This window comes from Erpetoichthys calabaricus, chromosome 6 (genome assembly GCF_900747795.2).
Source record: "Erpetoichthys calabaricus chromosome 6, fErpCal1.3, whole genome shotgun sequence".
NCBI lineage: Eukaryota > Metazoa > Chordata > Cladistia > Polypteriformes > Polypteridae > Erpetoichthys > Erpetoichthys calabaricus.
In genome coordinates, this window is record NC_041399.2 from 217,579,496 (window position 1) to 217,592,088 (window position 12,593).

At 45.5% G+C, this 12,593-nt stretch overlaps 1 protein-coding gene across 5 annotated transcripts in view; it reads left to right on the top strand.

The window, feature by feature from the left end:
- prkag2a (protein kinase, AMP-activated, gamma 2 non-catalytic subunit a) overlaps positions 1 to 12,593 on the top strand; it is a 98,092-nt gene that overhangs the window by 51,362 nt on the left and 34,137 nt on the right. For 4 of the 5 annotated variants that reach the window (XM_028790830.2, XM_028790829.2, XM_028790828.2 and 1 more), the window contains one exon: positions 1,606 to 1,657. The exons of the other annotated variant lie outside the window; for it this stretch is intronic. In XM_028790830.2, the coding sequence (XP_028646663.2) occupies positions 1,606 to 1,657 (52 nt within the window). The remainder of the gene's footprint in view (positions 1 to 1,605; positions 1,658 to 12,593) is intronic. 5 annotated transcript variants of the gene reach the window in all.

Genomic DNA, 12,593 nt, shown 5'->3' on the forward strand with positions numbered 1-12,593 from the left:
CACAGCTTGGTGGCAAGAGTGTACCACCTCCTCCTTATGGAAGTTTCTGCTGTTCCTGTAACAACATCAGAGGATGGTCATTCGCCTTCAACCAGTCACCCTTATTAAAGGCTTCCTCTAGCCCTGACAGCCTAAACCAAAACCAGAAAATCCTTCATTTGAAAGTCTGAAGAGACCAATCTCATTCGCAACAACACAGGCAAAATTCTTAAGAGCTCACAGCTAAAGAAGCCATCGTTTCATCCATTATAACAAGTGAAATAATGTGCTATTAGGGATTTTATGATGCTGCAGTTTAAAGCAGATTGGCTGGAGTTAAACGGCTATCCTCTGATGTTTCACGAGCATCAAAAGTTTATTATTGATTATCCAGATTTCTTTTAAGTGATTAGTAGGGGAAGCACCTGGGAGGAAAGTGCGGCTGCGTTCCTGTTCTGCGCTAATTCGTCGCTTTTCAGCCGAGTTCTGGAGATCCAGTCGTGGTCTGTTCAAGAGTCAAATCCATGGGCGGCTTTTTGGTTTTTTTAGGTCAATTCATAATAAGTGAGAGCTTGAGGGGTTGCAGCATATGCGGCACGCAGAAACATTTATGAAAACGAATACGAGATTTAAAGGTCATTTTTATTGTCTTTAAAGTTCAATCTAGAAGTGTGGGGGTGTTCGGACAGCACCTGCCAGGTGCCACATTCCGATTGTGCGAATGTTCGCTACACCTGCGGCCGCCCCGAACGATGTCGCGTATCTTAAGCTGCTCCCTACCGGACCCGCTCCAGACATACCTTTGTACAAACCTCACGAGCCCAGAGCGGCGCGGACTGTCCGATTGGATTCAAAGTCGCGTTAACAAATGCGGAGCCGAGACGCCCCATTCCTTCGCACTGTTTAGAAGGCTGGTAGACAGGAATCGGTGCATCGTGCTGCTGAGGGACTCCGAGGCTCGGTCTGTGTTTATTACAGCGGCATTTGTTTCGCTCTTCAGGGAGGTTCTGTCACGTCTTCGTCCGCCGACAGCCCCAGGGGTCCCCGCCACCTGCGCTCTCTCACTGTGCCCGCGTCTGCCGGCTTCTTCGGCTACGCGCCGCGGTGGCCTGTACCACAGCTTTGTTTACGGGCGGGGGAGGCAGGCGCGCTTGGGCGTTGAGCGCCGTACAGTGTCGTGCCTCCCTCGGGGGTGGGGAGACGGCCACACTCCGCCGTTCTGCGCCTTAACTGGCAGGGCAGCATGAAGTGGAATGTGCCATTCTGGCGGGGTGGGTTGCGAGCACCGACGTTTGGTACCTTTGCGCTGCCACGGAGAGGCGGGGTTCCGAAGTGGAGGGCCGCGGAAGCAGCTGAGGAATGCCCCTCTGGAAAATACCAAAGAGCCTTGGAGACGGATAAAAGGCCGCGCGCTCGGCACGACGCCGCCACGCCCCCCTTACGTCGTTCGCTCCGGCTGCCGGGCTATGCGGACTGTCACTTACTCGGTTTGCACCGCTGCTGCCACGGGCTCGCCGCTTGCCAGCTGAGCGCGGGAAGGGCCTGCGGGTCGGGGTAGTGACGCGCACAGGGCGCCCTTGAGACCGAAGCGCTCCGCTGACTGCCTGTCCCGCCTCTCGTTCACAGGTACTCGGCTTCGCGGAAGGCATGCTGGAGAAACTGGAGCTGGAGGATGAAGGTGAGTGAGAGCTGGGCTGTTGGGTGTGCGCTTTGCCAAGAGCCGACGACGTTTCTTCACGACCCGTTTTGGGACAACCTTGTGCTGCAGTGATCAGCGGTTAACGGTAACGGTGCAGTCTTGGCCAGGGAAGTCGACGTAGTGGACAAGGGGCGCACCGAGTATCAGTTGTCAACGTTTGCAGGGGGATGGGGGGGGGGGGTTGGCATTCTTCCGTCCTTTTGAGCCCACCTAGCTGACGGTCTGTCGGTCCTGCACCCCGTCTCTTCTTCTTGCCCCCGACTCCAGTTCCTCTTGTGTGTCACTTCGCAGTAAATCACGAATTTTAGTCTCTTCTTCGGAGGCTGCGGCGAAGCACAGCGCGTTTTATAGGAAGGGAGACAAACCAGCAGGAGGCGCGTGCCCTTTCTGGAGGGTCGGTCGCCTTTGAAATTTCGTCGATATTGTTTGTAATCGCGAGGACGCGCGCCCTGTTTACTCCGACGTGTTGACCCGTCCACATTTTGAGTCTGGGAAACGACCAGGATTGGCCATCGCTCTTTGGGGGGGGGGGCGCAGTGTGGTGCCATAGCGGTGGCGTAGGACCTTAAAGCAGAAGGTGGAGATCTCCGACGCTTTGGGTTTGATTGGCAACTCCGAGTGGCTCGTTTGACATTTGTACCACAGCTGACTTGTACAAGTGTGGGTGGCTCTGCTGGACTCGCAGGGTTCCCCTTTTTTTGTAGATGTCTTCACGTTACAGCCGCGTGCATCTTGTTAGGGGGTCATTTTTTCATTTTTAGGCAGTGTGTTCAAGGCTTTGTGTTTAACAAGCATAGCGCAACTGATTACTTATTAAGAAAAGGAGCGCCTTCAAGCAAAACGCCACATTAATAGTCTGTCCCACGGTAACTAGTGGTTGGCACTTGACACTGTGTGGACTAAATTCCATTCTTGTGACTGCTCCACTTAATTCACCATATCGTTCAAGTGTGACAGCAAAGCATTGTGGACTGAGGCAAAGCCCTACATAAAGCTGGATGGCATCTTAATTATTATTGAGATCTAATGTAGGGGCTGTATCCGCATGCGGGGAAAAACGAGTTTAAAGATGATGTCCACGCTGAAAAGGAATGAAGGTTATAAACACAACGTATCGACTGTAAGAAGAAAGAGCAAGTCAAATGTATAGGGAGGACAGAACCAGGGCATGTGAGAGGTGATAGATGATGGGGTGGGACTGTTAAGACCCAGAGAAATGTGAAGCTGGGAATGGACTACCAGGAAACCCCCACTGTACCTTACATTTAGGTGTTTACTCTGTCCAGCGGGGTGTCCAGTGCTAATGGCAAAGGACTCGACTCAGAGGCTATATTAATCTTTTACTGAATTCTTTGGGGCAATTTACTGAAGTGTTCACTGAGTAGGACTTGTCGCATTCTTAGTCGGCCAAGTTTTTGGGGTGGATATCTCCCCCCCCCCCCCCCAAGAAAACACAAACTGCTGCCGTCAATAACCGGCATGTAGGTGGCAGTAAGAGGCGGTCGGACCTGCTCAGATTGTACCACCAGTTTAAATTTAAAGTAGTTCATATTTAGATAGAACAGGTCTGGCTTGTAGTGTCCACGACAGGAAAAGAACTTGTCTAATGTGCACTTGTTTCCTTTGTGAAGTCGCCAATATTCAGAGTGATTCATCATTAAGGTACTGGTACACAGTGAATCATTTGTTGCTGAGTCAGCCAGAATGATGTGACTTTTATCTTCCTAGGCTCCAAATTGGCCTAACTCGGTCCACATTTCAATGTCTTAAGCACACATTTTACTTTTAATTGTGCTGCGCTCCCTTTTTTTGGGAGGTATTTGTCTTGAAAAATGAAAATGCCATTTCTTTTTCTCACTGAGTTTGATTAACAGTGTTCACAGCCATGTCACTGAGCTGAAGTGGAGTGCTGCTTTTGTTGTTGGTGGAGAAAGCTTTCATTTCCTTAAACTTGCAGTTTTTGGACAGTTTAGCCCAGATGGTAACCACACACAGGTGACTGTGCCACCCATGCAAGTTGAGTGCCCGTGATGCAGGTATGGAATTGAAGGGTTTGGTGGTGGTGATGGTGGTGGTTCTAGTGTTGCCTCATGAAGAAGTTGGTCTGAAATTGTTTTAATCATTCCATTTTCTTTATATTTTGTTTTTTTTGGGGGGGAATGTTTGGAAAGAAAGGTCCACCCCCACACCCCTAATAATGCCAAAACTGGACTGAATGGAGTTTCAGTAAATTTCCTCGGATTGACTTTTGCTTTCCTTTTGTCTATTAAGTGCAGTGCACCATGTGTGTCGCTGTATGTGCCATTTAGCATGTGATTCGGAAAAGCAGACTTAATGTTTGTGATGTGCCTTGTGTTAGGGCGACAAATGCAATGAGTTTCATTACTAAAAATGTCTGATGTCCCATGTGTTGGAATAACAGGGACACACAGACACTTATCCTTTTATTAAAGTGGATTAGAACTTGTTACATTTCGTGTGATTCAGCTTTCCAGTAGGCTTGACTGAACTCCTGTTTCTCTCCATCTTGTAATTCTGCTGGGTCACATGCCCCCTGGGTACTGAGCACTTCTCCATGTCTGGCTTCTGAGTTCCAGTTTATTAGGCATATGTAGTACAGTGAGTACCCCAGTGACAGTAGTTGAATACCAACAAAGAGAGGCACACAGAATGTACAATGAATCATGCAGCCATTGTCTTCAAGATACCAAACTCCGAATGCTCTCACTGTCCAAGTTTCTGGTACTGAAGCTAATGCCCCCATGCACTCAGCCCTGCCCTCACTATTCCATAATAATCACCTTCCCATAAGCATGTTTTATGGTTAGGGGACGGGAATGTGGATTGAGTGAAGACCGCTACACAGCCCTGCTTGTGTGGAATGGAGGGTCCGCAATAAAAGGGAGATGGCATTGAGGGCGGCAAAGCATACTGAGCAATGGCATGTTGTGTTTTACTCGGCCTGACACCTGCCTGATCACGGATACGTTCAGTGAGCCCTGGTAAACTAATCCATTTGGATGAGTACTTCCATGAGTATTTTGTTGCGGTGACTGTGGCTTCGGCGTCGTAAATATGTGATCAGTCCCCCTGTGGTTGTGAGCGACTGAGCTTGTGCTTCTGACAAAGGTCTTGCCCAAAGGATGTTCTCCTTGGCACACCTTGAGAATCAAAGTGTGCACATAATGGTTTTGTAAAAGAGAAGCCATCACGTAAAAAGGTTTGGGGCACATCTCTGACCCCAAATAATGTAAAGCAAATTGAAATAAGTTGGTCTTGTTTTTTTTTTTTTGTCTTTGCCCAAAAAAAAAAAAAAAAAAGACCATCTGTTCAGATCCAAGTCCAACAAACAACTCGCTGAAGATGGCTGAACCTCCAGTTATATGGATTCCAGGAGGGCGACATCAGTCTTCCATTCTTCAGAGTGAGGAAGAGAGAAGGCATGAGAACATGGCGCCAAGACCTGGTTCAGTGGGTAATTACCACCACCAAAGCCCTTTAGCTGTCTCCCAAGCATATGCTCATGACGGTTGTAAGGCTTCTCCAAGGCAGCAGCTCGCAATTGCCTTTTCATTTGGGATCTGACTTAACCCATGCATTTTTTTGAAGGCTCACAGGTTGACCAGAATTGCACCTTTGGGTGGTATCACTAGCAACCATGGAGATGAGAAAACCTCAAGTAGCATTTGAGCTCTGTTCATCCATACAGTATAATCCAGTGATTCATCTGCCAGGCGGCTGGCATGTCTGTACCTCAGAACGAGTGCTTGGGAGCTCCGTTCTTGATGTGGCTTGTTTGCTTTGAGCAACTGGACATCGCAAGGGGACATTTTAGCTTTTATAGAAGCTCATGAAGGATGATCAAGAACAATAATAACCCCCCTAGAATATACACAAGAATCACCAAAAAGAAAACCCAACTTCTGATCACCTGTCTGTTACAAAGAGAGCAGTCCCAGTGGTGTGCTATAAAAGCAGAGGTATGAAGGCGGCCCAGTAGCTTTCTTCATAATGGCCATCCGTTTGGAGGACACTTGATAAAGCACATTTGTGCTGAATGTCCTCCATGAACACACACACCACTTTTGTGAGAAAAGCGTGTTTATCAAATTTGTTCTCATGGATTTTTCTGCATGTTATTTATTTTTTTGTTATATTGCCCCCCTTGGCCGATGAGATGTTGATGTTGACATTCCTCTGAGATTTGACCTGAAGCTGAGGACCTTCTCCCTGCCAGTGCTGTTTGTGTTCTACTAGTAGACCACCAATGTTGTGGTTTGTGGGGCATTCATCTGCCAGTAAAACCCAACCCAGCCTTGCCTGTTCTTTGGTGTGTGTGTGTGTGTGTGTGGGATCCTGGGCAGGGAATCCTTTTCATTAAATTCAGTTTGAAACTGCAGCATTGAGGCAGAAAGCAAATCCGTAGAAAACTCTTGTCTGTGTTGACTGCTTGCTTTAGAGTCTCTTCGTGTGTATTGGCAGGAAATGTCCCATAATGAGAATCTGAACACATTGTGTTTGTTAGACATTTGAGAATCTAGTAAGTTGCAACAAGTGTCAGGTGTGTATCCAAAATGTCTTGTCTGCATGTCTCTGCTACATTTGCACATGTACAACTGGGAGTGGCTGTCTCGTTCCATTTTTGCATTTGTACCATCCTTTCCTGTGTGCTCTGATTGGCTTGTATCCCCCATTTTAATTTTCTGTTACTTCCATTTCAGCCCAACTGTGACCCTCAAAGCACAGCTCCACATAGTTTTAATGGCTCCCTTTGCTTAGTAAGCTAGAGAGGCCCCTTTGACTGTCACACACCTCTCCTGTCTGGTGGTATCATCGCAGGGTCTTGGGAAGAGATGTGTAGCAGACCTGTCATGTTGTGAGCGGGGACTCTGATCTGCATCCCTCCATTGGAATGATCACCAGTGCATTCTGGGCAGTTTAAACCTGATGATGTGAGGAGGAGGCCTGCACCTCATGCTTTTCGTAATCTCATTGTCATTGAGAGTGCATCTGATGTCGATTGTGAAGCAAACTGAAACTGTTCAGATTTATAGCTCAACTTGCCCTTGTGCTGTTAATAGCAGAAGGTGCTGTTTATAACATCTAATAAAAGCATAATGGCAGTGAAGTTGTGTCAAGCCTCAGGTTTGAGGTGAATCCGGCAGGTTCCTACGAGTTTGTGATGTTTTGACATTTTTGCCCAGCTGAGTTTACTTTCTGGTTGAATGTTTCGACTGCTAATCGCATGGCCTTTTTTGTCCAGCACATAACTTTTGATTGTTTACTTCATGAAGAAATGTTTTTCCCAGACTGTACAGTTGCAGGAAAGCATGTGAACCTTTTAAGATTCCTGAATTACTCCTAACATTGTGGTCCAGTCTTCCTCCAGGTGTCACTGACCGGAAAAGAGGTTGCTGGACTGCTTCTTGTCCGTACCAAACACGTCGTCTGCACATTCACAATCCAGGCAGGGAAGTAAGGGCATTTAGTAACTGGCACAACCTCTAGTGGAAACCACTTCCATGCAGTGTTTCCCAAAACTGCATGTGAGACTTGCACAACAGGTAGGAGAAATTCTGAAGTATAATTCTGGAATTTCTCATGTGATCGCCTATCTTCTGACCTGGCCACAGCATCTCGGTTGGGCTCAGGAAGTCCAGACTCCGATTTATTCAATCCAGAACACAGTTTCACTGGTTGGTGTTCACCTGTGTTTCAGGTCTTTCTGTTAGATGTCTGACTACCATCCTGAGATTCTTCTGTCCGGTTCCTTCATTCCACCTATGACAGTAAAGTGTGTCCAGGCCCTGTGGTGCTCTATCCACTCTGCCTTAGGTTGCAGTGTCTTTTTTTTTTTCTTTTTGCTTAGTGTTGTGTGTTTTTGTTAAAGTGTTCAACATCCAGGTGGTCTTTCACAATCCTGAGACTTGTAGTAGTGTTTGCTTGGGAGAGCGGTGGTTTCGTCTTTCACATCTCGCACAAATCCCGTTCCTGTTTAGTCAACACGTTAAAAGACTTTGGCACATCTGAGCTTTCTGCAGGTTCTTTGCTGTTAGCCATGCACTCTTGTTGTGGTGTTGCAAGAGTCCAATATGATGAACAGCAGTGCCAATACTGCATTTGGTCGTCCTGTGGATTGATGTACACCAAGGCTTTGCAGGAATGATTTTGTACCCACTTTCTGCATCTCTGTAATTGTTCTTCTTTCTTTTGATCAGGGCATCGTTCACCTTAACTGGAATCAGACGTTGTGTGTCATTTTCAAAGGGCAGGAGACCTCGTCTCATTGATTTGAATGCCCGAGTCTAGTTAGCCTTTTGGTGTGTAGCCCAGGCTTGTGTTCTGGAGGGCCACAGTGGCAGCAAGTTTTGATTTCAGGTCCACTGCTTAATTAGAAGGCGGCAGTGATTGCCAAAAATGCCATCTAATCTTATTCTGGTCGGTGTTTTCATCCTTGCGTTTCCGGTCATTCTTATTCCTTTGTGTGGATATCATTTAAATGATGCGCTGCCCAGAGTCGGTCAGGAATTCTGTCTTTCACTCTTCTTTTTCTTCAGATATTTTCTTAACTATAACAGGTGCCTACTGGTGAGCACACACACTTGTGAGCAGGTTAGATGCTGAACTTGTAGTTCTTTTGTCATTTGCCTTTTGTTGTCAACTGGCAGACAGATCATAATAAACGAAGAAGCAGTTAAAAATTGAGAATACAGCAGTTTAAGAGTAAAAGAGGTAATTAACAAGTGAGTGAGCGGAAATAAAGTACAAAGCGTCACTTGAGCCCTAACTGCTTCAGCACCAGTAATTAGCTTCTAATTGACAAATTGCACTGGAACAGAAAGGGGCAGCCATAGTGGGGTCCTCTGGGGCTGAACTTGGGAACCCCTGGCCTAGAAGTTCACCTGCTTTTTAACACCTAAGCCTATTTAGTATTTTACAGAAGAAGTCCAACGGTGTCAATAGTTTAGGCAGATTGTGTTTGTCTGTTACTGTGACTCAGATGACTGCTATGAGTAATTCATGTGCAACATCAGGACGTTAAAAGATTTAAAAAGCTTTGATTTGCAAATGCCAGTTTAAATAAAGACAAGCTGCTTAAGAGAACCTGAATAATTAGTAGTGTGGCAGAGTTCATGGTAATGTGAAGAAAATGATTGTTTATTTATAATGTGTAATCATTTGTGCTTCTGTAAACTTCTATATCTCTCTATAATAGAGCACGGGGTTTTCTTCAGCTCCACCTAAAAGGTGGCATAGCCTGGGCCGTGTGGTAAGGTGCCCTCTGCTCTTCAGCCTTCTTTCTGTGCTGTGCCTGCTAGAAGCCTCAGCATCTTTGTGGAAGTAGAAGGGAGAGTTGGCCTGCCATTCTCCAATACTGTAGATCTGTTGAATACATACACAAGTTATATATGGCAGACCCTTTGTGGGATGTTTATATAAAAGTAATCCATCAAGGTGCCCATATAATATTTCATGCAGGTGCGGTGCCCAGTATCTGGCAGTATAGTTGATGCCCTACGTGGGTAGCTCCTGTGTAGACGTTCACATTGGCAGCAGTAGTGTTGATTTTTATTTTCATAATTTGCACCAGTATGTGTCTTTAGTTTTGTATTCTTATATAATTTTTAAATTATAACTTTGTCAAAACATTATGGTAAGAAATTTGTTGAGCAGCTGCTCTGTCAGATGAGAGATGATTGAGACTCGGTGGTACGTGTGCTTGTATGGGGAGCACGTGTTCATATCGGTGCAGTTTTTACAATAACTTATTAAATGTTCATATCTGTTCACTTTCTTCACTACACTGCACTTGCATGAACAAAGTTTCAAATGACAGAAATATTTTCACGTTTTGGATTTGATACCCATAAGTGCAATGCTACTTAGCCACGGGGGGGTGTCCACTCCTATACAACCTTTTTTTGGCAGGGGAGGTATGGGGGGGTGTTTGGGGCCTTACTGACACAACAACCCTAGAAGGTAAAGTGCTTAATAAACTTGCGCCCCTCTTGTGACTACTGTGCCGCATGGACCCTATCAACTGGTAGACAGTTTGTTGGACTTCTTTAGGCCTTACCTGGGGTCCTAAGCTTGTTTTTGGTCTTTTATTAGCTGTTATTTACTTTTATTTACTCCTTGTTATATAAGGGTTCCAGTAATGTGCCACGTGACGGACTGGTATCCCATCAACTGTTCCTGCCTCATTGCCACATTGGGCTTCACATACTGCAGTGCTAAAGTGCATGGATGGATAAATGGCCTTTTCTCTTTATCCAGAGTGACTAAAATAAAATGGTGAATTACAATATGACATTTTAGTACATTTCTCCGTGTAAAGCCGTTCATCGCCCAAACTTATGTGAAAGCGAGCCTGGCAGTGAGATCTTGGGTTGTAATTTCTGTCTGCACAGCACTGTGGCCACCAATAAAAGTGCGATTCATGACTATAATGCGTTTGCCCAGTGATAATGCTGAAAGGTTCAATTTCCCAAACCTCCTGAAGGCTGTTTGGCATTGGGCTTGCCCTGGCACTTACTGTTCCTAGTGTCCCCCAACCCCACAAAGGACCTTGTTACATCTGCTTTGTTTCTGTCCCGTTGTCTTGATCCTCCTGATCTGTTGGGTGTTGCTGATCTCAGCTAAGGCTTTTCTCCTTTCTGTCGTCTCTCCAGTAATAATAAATATCAAACCTGGCCAATATCTACCTTTTCTTGTCCACCTTTTTCCGTCTTCTGCTCTGAAGATCCCTCCGAATCCATCGCCATTTAGCACAGAGCCACTTACTCTGGGTTCTTAATTTGGCGTCCTCATTGGATTGGCTGGCCCAGCACTGTTTCAGCTGTGGAATGGCCAAATGGGGGAGGCAGCTTGATGGATGAGGTCTCCAGGACTCTAAACATATCCAAATCTTATTATGTGATCTCATCTACTGTTAAATTCTGCTCCGTACTTCTGAAATTTTTATTTTTTTTTTTACTTCTAAAAATTTTTTTTTATTTTATACTGTATTGAGGATTTCTTCTGTGTATTGTATTGACCCCCTTCTTTTGACACCCACTGCACGTCCAACCTACCTGGAAAGGGGTCTCTCTTTGAATTTCCTTTCCTGAGGTTTCTTCCATTTTTCCCTACAAGGTTTTAATTTTTGGGAGTTTTTTCTTGTCTTCTTAGAGAGTCAAGGCTGGGGGGCTGTCAAGAGGCAGGGCCTGTTAAAGCCCATTGCAGCACTTCCTGTGTGATTTTGGGTGATATCAAAATAAATTGTACCGTACCGTGAGGCACACAAACACGAGGCCTGCCTCCCATTGGTTTAGTGCTTAATGATTAATTGGGATTTGTGTTTGCCGTCTTGAGTGGTCTTGTAAACGTCTGTTGGTTTTTAGGGGTCGTAAGTGGTCTGTCTCTGTTTTTTGGACATACGTGGCTGCGTCTCTCTTGATGTATCATTGAGTTCTCTTCTTCTCGCTGTATTTGCTAATTTGGGGTTTTTTGGAAGTAATTAGTTCAACATCTCAGTTGATCTGCTAGTATTCCTTCAGGTAAGGAGTGGTGAACCCTGCACCTCAGGACGTCTTGTTGAGCACTTTTTGCCACAAAGGATTGTGGGTGACCTAGAGTAAACTGGGGGGATGTGTAGTTGAACCAGAGGCCCTGATACTGAAGCTTTCACAGAACGCCTGGAGGGTTACTGGAACAACTCGCCTGTTCACTGAGTAAATGAGGAGGGTGGACAGGATGGCACGCAGTGAACCGCTTGAACTCGCCTCATCTGAGCTCCTTCCGGTACAAAACCAGGTGAGCTGGTTTTTCAAAACCTGTTGCTTCTTTAATTGGGAAAGTTTCTTAAGGGGCAGGATAAATAAAGGGGCTCACAGATGACAGCCTGGATGTTTGTGTCCTTTTTGCTGCCAATCTGGGCTGAACACCACTAGGATGTAGTCGGCAGGAATTCTAAAAATATTAGTATGCAAGTGATGACTGATTTCATGTTTACCTTGAACATTTGTGATTTAAAAAATGTATTTCAGAAAGCGTTCATCATTGTACCGCTTGCCATAATTAATAACAATTGCTAACACCCCATAAGGCTTTAACAAAACGGGTTTATCAACGTGAATGCAGCTGGGCCAGTCGGCTAAATGTCATCTTCCATGTTAGAACTACAGAAATAATGTGGCTTCAGAAATGAAGATGGCAGCAGAAACCTGGATATGTCGTCATGCCTGTATTTCTAGAAAAGGGAACAAATGTATTCATTATAGTGACTATAGCAAACTCTTGGATAGACACACGTGCTCCTTCATTTCACACTCTGCCACGCTGCTCCTCCTTCACTGGTTGTGCTAATCAGGGAGAGAATTAGGGTTTAAAAAGCACCAGCAAACTGGACATTCTAAAGTAAAGGGTTTACGTTCTGAAATGAAGCTCTGCACAATCCTCAAGTCGTAGAAGTTAACGTGCCGCTTTTTAGTCTTAAAACTGATTATCGTGGCATTTTTATGGGCCTAATTCTTCCAGTTTCTGGCATTGTTCATACATTGTCAATTGCTAGAACTATTTTGTTGTCCTTTCTCCTTCCCAAGATACTCTGTTCAGGCACATCATCATCTTCTTCTACCAGTTAAACTGAATGAGAACTACTGAATCCACATGTCAATAGAGTTTAGCTGTGGACCTCCAGTGGCAGACCCCTGTGACGTCATTCAGGGACCTGTGGCAGTAGGTGTGTAGGAGGAGGAGGAGGGCGGCTTGCACACAGATCTGTCTTGAAAATGTGATGTTCAGGGAGTCTGCTGGACTTTAACAGTGCTTTAGTGGTTAAACTGGGTAGGTATGGATGGAAAGAAAGAGAAAGAAAGAGCGAGCTTAATTTCGCTAGTAAAGACTAATATAAATCCATGAGTGTACGACTTCA